The following is a 7282-nucleotide window of genomic DNA, read 5'->3' on the forward strand; positions in this document are numbered from 1 at the left end:
TAGTTGGTGCTTTGGGACAATATCTGGGCATGAAATATTACTAATTTGTCTGTTAGTTCAAACTTCCTGTCTGATTTATTTTAGGGGAGAGAGCCCAGGGCCTCACCCATGTCAAGCCCAGTCCCTCACCTTTGATTTTGAGATGTGCTTAGGTTTCCTTTACACTTTAATTTGTATTATTCATTCTAAAAACAAACAAACAAAAACAAAACAAAACAAAAACACTACTCTCTGTTTTTCAGATTTTATGAATGATTAACATATAAAGCCAGAGAAATACCCTTTTCCTTCTTTGGTAACTTTGCCATTTGGATTTCTCTCTCAAGTGACGGGAAAGGTTCTGAAGCCTTGATCTGGGAAGATTTAGTAGAAGGCCATGTCTTGGTGAACTGACCCCAAGTACCCGAGGGACAGATGGAGCCTCCTCCCCCAGGGCTCCCCACACCCAATTACTCAATAGCAAAGCATTTCCGTAGGAGGCTCTGATTTCTCATGAGGCAGAGAAAACACAAGATAGCAGGAGGCAGGTTGGCTGTAAGGGGACGTGGCAGGATGGGACCAAAGGAACAAGGAACAGCCTAAGAGGTCTGAGGACCAAGGAAGATCCCGCCAAAGCATCCTGCATACCAGCACCCATGGAATAATGAGAGGCTGGGAGAAAAGAGGGTGATCTAAGTCAGGAGGGAGGGGAGAGGGTGATCAAAGTCAGGGAGAAAACCATGGAAGGGAAGAGCAGGGACAGGTGAGTGTGGAGTGGCTCTGGGTGGGAAGGCGCTGCATGCCCCCGGGTCATGGGAGGGCCACTGTCTGCGCACTCCACACAACTCTACTCTGCACACAGCTCTGTGGCCAGCCGCCAGGGGCCTCCTCTCTGCCTGCAACAGAAACAACCTGAGTGCAGTCATTTTTAATGACACGTTGCTTTGGGTATGAGAACAGTTATTTTCTTTATTCATTTAAACTTTCTGGGTATTTAAATTACATATCATATCTAGTCAGTAAATCAACATGCATTTTTTTATAAAATGAACAACCCTGGTAATTAATTTTAAAAATAAAATGAAAATTTATTCAAAAGTAATAATCAAACCATGTTCTTTCTCTGATTTTTAAAAACTCTTCAATCATGTGCCAAGAACATCTTAGAATGAATTCAAAACCCATTCAACTATAGAACGATAGACACATAGATTTTTAGAGATGACGTAGTCACAGCTTCAAACCAATCTTCCTATGTTAAAAGCTGTGCTCTGCCGTGGGACCCCGGGGCTGGTGAGCACCACTCCACCTTGGGCAGGTTCTTTACACCTGTGCTGTTCCTCGTCTATAAGAGTCTGTGCTGTGCCCCAGAGTCCTCAGGATTCAGACCCAGAGCAGGAGATCTGAGGGCTTGTGGGCAGCCACCAGGTGCCTAGAGGACAAGGGATATGATCTGAGGGTGGTGAACAGGAGGACATGGCCGGGCACTTGTTCTCTGTGCAGCATCTCTTCCCTCTGGGAGCAAGGCAGGAACCTGCCACCCGGGGTTACCAGAGGAAGAGGAGGAAGAGGAGGACGGGGGAGGATAGGGGAGGGTCTGTGCCTCTGCCTGTGCTTGGCTGCCTAGTTCATCTGCACCCCGAGGCCCATGCTTGGGGCATGGGTACTGAGCCCCAGCTCTGCCACAGGTTGGCCTGGGTTTACAGTCCAGGTGCTCCTGGGCTCCTGTTTCCCAGGAGAACAGAACTTGTGCGCTCAGTGCTCCAACTGCAAGCGGTCGTTACTATTGCAGACTAACTTTTCCTGTGAATGACACAGGCGCTTAAACGTGTTAGCTTTGGGAAATTAGGGAAAGACATTATGTAGCACATTTTGCTAAAGAGTATCTTTTCTCTGTATTTCTTCTTGTCTGAGTCACCCTTGATATAAGATCAATTTTCTCTTCATTAGGATAATTAATAATCTAGGTGTTTTTTGTTTATTTTTAACTACAGTGGGCATGAAAGAAATCTTGGGAGGGGAGGGGAGGGGAGGGGAGATAGTAGGGGATAGGAAAGGTAGCAGAATACAACAGTCACTAATATGGCATTATGTAAAAAAGTGAATATGCAACAGATGTGATTCTGCAATCTGTATTTGGGGTGAAAATGGGAGTTCAAAACACAATTTGAGTCAAATGTATGAAAGATGATATATCATGAGCTATGTAATGCTTTAAACAATCAATAAAATAGTTTGACAAAAAAAAAAAAAAGAAATCTTTTCCCCTCCACTTATCTTAGACTCACTGGCTGGAGCCCTGCCAATTAGAGAAAACACAAATTTATAAAAGAAAAGCACCGTTCAGTCTATTAAAAAGATCCATGCACTTGGGAGCACTTAGGTGAGTAGCTCAGAGGAGGGATCTAAAGGTGGACTCAGGCAGCGTCTTTACAAAGAGTGAGTGTTCAGAGCAGAGGCAGGCAGAGGGAAAGCCCAGTTTCTGGGGGTGGTGACTGTGGGAACTGCTGGAAGGCCAGGGTCATTTCTGCATGGCTCGTCATCGGGGCTCCTCTGGGTCCCTGGGCTGACAGTCATTGCCTTGGGGACAGGTCACCCTGTCTGGTGGAGCCAGCAGCCAGGGAGATTTCCTTATAGCTCCTATTTATTTCCAGCTGCCTTCAGCTCAAAAAATAATCCTATCACCAGAGGAGCATATCTGGGGGTGACGTGCTCTGTACCTTCCCTTCTGCCAGCCAAGCAAACCTGGGCAAAACATGTCACTCTCTGAGCTTCAGGGTATTTGCCTTCGACTTTAATTGGTCTATAATAACTGTACAAGTCCAGGTACAATGGGATGGCTTTATAAAGGAGAAGGCTGCTAGACCATTCCTCAGTTGTGGTCCAGCCAGTGTCCACTTCCAGAAGCTGTGTAAGTGCAAACCCACAGACAATCCCCCCACCCTCAGAGGATGAACTACACCTGCCCTGGACTCCACCCTCAGGTGCCTGTTAAGGCCTGAGAAGCACTGCCTGGAGGAGGTCAGAGGCCCCTTCTGCCGGACGTTAGGTAGACCCATGCTGTGGACGCATCAACCCGCTTAGCCTGGGTTCTTCATGTGCTTGTTGACACAGGACATGTGCAAGAAATTCTAGTTTCCTGGAGGAAGTGTGGGACGGGGTGGTGAGGAAGGTGGTACTGGGGATGGAAAGCTCCTGCTCTCTAGAGAGCTCGTGGAGTGAAGCCACCCCGATCCTGTGGTCTCTGCTCAAGAGTCTGCCCCCAAGTGCAGGCTCTGGTCACCTGCATGCCTGACAGGAACAGCTTACCAACGCATGTAAAGTGGTGTCCAGGGTGCACTAGAGAATGAGAATGACACTGAGAATGACATCCTGTTTTTAACCGGCTCCCTGCTCCCGCTTCCCCATGAGGGTCAGGATGTCCCCGTTGTTCAATATGGACTTTTGCTTCTCTTTTGTGAGAAGAATGCATTGCCTTAATAAATTTAAATATGAAAAAAACAGATCAGAATTCTTATACTTGACCTCTGAATGTTCTTTATGGGGACGGAGCTTATAACTTAGAGAATCAGTTGAGAAGCCAAGCCTACCACGGGTGATTAAGGTCAGCACTTATGTCTGGGGGCTGCCTTCTGAACCTGTGCCTTTATTTCAGGGTCACAGAGTGCTGGTGGGCCCAGCTAGCGCGGCAGGAGGCCCAGACGGGTGTGATTCGTGAATGTGGAGTTTCCTGGGCTGTTGGTCGACTGGAGTGATGCTTTCCTCTGTGCTTTACTATCATGTTTACCACGCCTGGCTCCAGCATGAAGCCAGCGGTCAGCAGACACCAGCTTTCATGAGTGCTTCTTTGTGAGTCCTTCCAAGGTGTGGTCAAGGCTGAGTGGCCCTCTGCCTCCTGGTCTGCAGGTCCCTGCCATGGATGCTGGCAATGAGACGGAGGGCAGGGGCTTTCTACTGCTGGGCTTCCCGGGGCCCCAGGCCCTGCAGCTCTCACTCTTTCTGCTCTTCCTGGTGATGTACATCCTCACAGTGGGCGGCAATGTGGCCATCTTGCTGCTAGTGAGCACCTCCCGCCAGCTGCACACCCCCATGTACTTCTTCCTGAGCAACCTGTCCTTCCTGGAGGTCTGGTACACCACAGCCGCAGTGCCCAAAGCCCTGGCCATCCTGCTGGGGAGGAGCCAGAGCATCTCCTTCATCAGCTGCCTCCTGCAGATGTACCTGGTTTTCTTGCTGGGCTGCACGGAGTACTTCCTCCTGGCCGCCATGGCCTACGACCGCTACCTCGCCATCTGCTACCCCCTGCACTACGGGGCCATCATGAGCGGCCTGCTCTCTGTGCAACTGGCCCTGGGCTCCTGGGTCTGTGGCTTCCTGTCCATTGCAGTGCCCACGGCCCTCGTCAGTGGCCTGTCCTTCTGTGGCCCCCGAGCCATCAACCACTTCTTCTGTGACATCGCACCCTGGATCGCCCTGGCCTGCACCAGCACGCAGGTGGTGGAGCTGGTGGCCTTTGTGATTGCTGCCGTGGTCATTCTGAGCTCCTGCCTCATCACTCTGGTCTCCTACATCTACAGCATCCGCACCATCCTCAGCATCCCCTCGGCCAGTGGCCGCAGCAAGGCCTTCTCCACCTACCCTTCCCACCTCACCGTGGTGCTCATCTGTTATGGCTCCACCATCTTCCTCCACGTGCGCACCTCCATCAAGGACGCCTTGGACCTGACCAAAGCCGTGCACGTCCTCAACACCGTGGTGACCCCAGTTCTCAACCCCTTCATCTACAACCTCCGCAACCAGGAGGTCAGGGAGACTCTACGGAAGAAGTGGAAGAGAAAATAGCTCTGCAGCACAACTGTGCCCTGTCACGGCCCCCGCCACCTGCCCCGGGCAACAAGTGGGAATGCAGAGGCTTGAAGGCAAGCAGCCATTGATTCGGGGAGAGAGAGGAAAAGAGGGAACACAGAGACAGAAAGCCTGAAGACCCAAACCAAAGCACACAAAGTGGGCATGCTGGCCATACATCCATACACAATGGGAACAGCAGCTTTTAAGACTTTAAAACAGAACTTAAACCTCATACATTAAATTAGCTCTCCCCCTGGCTTTTCTTTATAAACTTGGGGGCAATTATACAGAGGGAAGGAGGCTTTGCCAAAGCTCAGGGCCCATCAAAGCAGGCCAGGTGACCCCTGCCACTCAGGAGGCAGGTGTTGGGAGGCATGGCATCCCTCCCAGGCTGCTTCCCCCTTCTCCATGCCCAGCACCGCCATTGCGGGCAGAGCTACGAGGCTCTGCTCTCTGCCTGCTCTGGATTTCTGCCAAATGCCACTGATGGCAGCTGACCCCCTCACTGTGATGAACTCTGATTGAAGTGCTGACATGGCCGACCGTCTGGTGTGGGTCATGGAGGCTTGGCGTCCTGTTTCATAGGTGTGAGTCACAGTCCCACTGTCACATATGGTCTGGCTGTTGTCACTGTGAAGCCGGGCTGTTGTTATGGTGTGGAAGTGAGGTGTCTCCCCAATCTCTTGCTAATGCAGGGGCAGCAGAGGGGAAATGGCTGGATGGTGGGAGCTTAACCTAAGCAGCCCATGCTAGATGGAAAGGACCAACTAGGTGGTAGCTGCGGGCAGGTGGGCAAGGCTGGAGGAGGGGTCACCCAGGCCTGGAGGGTGCATCTTCCTGGGCCCCTTCTCTCCCGTCTCTGCTTCCTTTCTGCTGGGATGAGCTACCTCACCCGGGCCCAGACCAGTGGAGTCGGCCATCGACTGCTGGGACCTCTGAAACCATGAACCCAAATAAACTTCCCTGCTCTAGGTTGTTCTTGTCTGGTGTTTTGGTCACAGCAATGGAATGCGACTAACACAGCTGCCAGGCTCAGCCTCGGCGGCAGGCATGCGGGGCTCACAGAGGTCTGAAGTCCCCAGAGGTTGGGGGAGCATGGACTGGGTTCCAGGAGACCTGCAGGTGACTGTCTGCCTGTAAGCCAAGCCCCTGAGTGTAAACATGTCACCCATAGAGGACTGAGTACTTCCAGTCCAGCGTCATGTGCAGGCCTGGAGTCTGAGCTTATGCCACCTGCACAGAAGACAAGTTCAAGACCCAAATCACCATTAAAGCAGGATTAAGAACCCGATACCCCACGATTACACAGACACAAGCAATAACTGATCCACAGGATTTCTCAATACAAGGCTTGTGGCCGCCCTCTCCTGCCTGGACGGCAAGGGGGCAACAGTGGGGAGGTTGCAGATGACAAAGTGGAGCCCAAAAAACACGGACACCACAGAGGTCAGAAGGCACAAAAATACGTAAAGGAATTGAAATTTTTTTCAAAAATGACAAACATATAGTTTACATATAAATCAATATATTTAACAGTTAAACTAAGTAAGAGATGATCAGCAAAAGGTAAATTCATAGAAAACTGAGACGACATTTTACATTTGTTTGACTGGGAAAAGAATCTTTTGGTGATGCCACGTATCAGCCTCACAGAGGGGAACCTGGTAACACCTAGTCAAGATCATAGTGCCGTCCTCACCATCTGGAGGTCAGCCTAAGCAAATACATCCAGGTGATTTCTATGGATATAATGTTATTTACAATATCAAAAATCAGAAAGCATTCAAATAAACCCCGGTACAAAATGGATAAATGAATTCTGAACCATGCAGAAAATACAATATCCCAAAATAGTGTGCAAATACAACAAGTGCAGAGCGTCTTCTCTGTGGCTGGCATGCACTTAGGACATGTGAGTGAATAAGATGGAGAAAAATGTACCCTTACACTCTGCTGGGAGGAGACAGAACATAACTAAAGAATGAGAGACTGTGAATGTGTTCAAAGATGATAAGTGCCCTGGAACAGATGCATTGGTAGGACACAAATTTGTGAGTGTGTGTGTGTGTGTGTGTGTGTGTGTGTGTGAGAGAGAGAGAGAGAGAGAGAGAGAGAGAGAGATTGAACCCAGGGGTACTTAACCACCGAACTACATCCCCAGCCCTTTTCATTTTTTATTTTGATACAGGGTCTTGCTAAATTGCTTAAACCCTCACTAAACTGCTGAGGCTGACTTTGAATTTGTGATCCCCCTGCCTCAGCTTCCCCAGCTTCTGAGATTATAGGTGTGTACCACCAAGCCTAGCCCAGGAAATGTTTTGAAGTCAGTCATTTGAATTAATTAAAAAAAATTAGGAGACAAAACAATAATCCAAACAAACAAACAAAAAACACTATGATATTTAAGAGTACATTTGAATATAGAAAACATGCAAATATGACTGAATGCAAACCG

General features: G+C 49.5%; 1 protein-coding gene across 1 annotated transcript; it reads left to right on the forward strand.

Annotated features, from left to right (window-relative positions):
• Positions 1-3894: 3894 nt before the first annotated feature.
• On the forward strand, positions 3895-4821 carry LOC308649606 (olfactory receptor 6F1-like; the record flags this gene model as incomplete). The annotated part of the gene is made up of 1 exon (XM_081295282.1): positions 3895-4821. The coding sequence occupies one exon, from the start codon at positions 3895-3897 to the stop codon at positions 4819-4821; it is 927 nt and encodes a 308-aa protein (XP_081151408.1).
• Between the last annotated feature and the right edge of the window lie 2461 nt (positions 4822-7282).

Source organism: Spermophilus citellus (assembly GCF_964194105.1).
Source record: "Spermophilus citellus genome assembly, chromosome: 1".
In the NCBI taxonomy this organism is placed as follows: domain Eukaryota; kingdom Metazoa; phylum Chordata; class Mammalia; order Rodentia; family Sciuridae; genus Spermophilus; species Spermophilus citellus.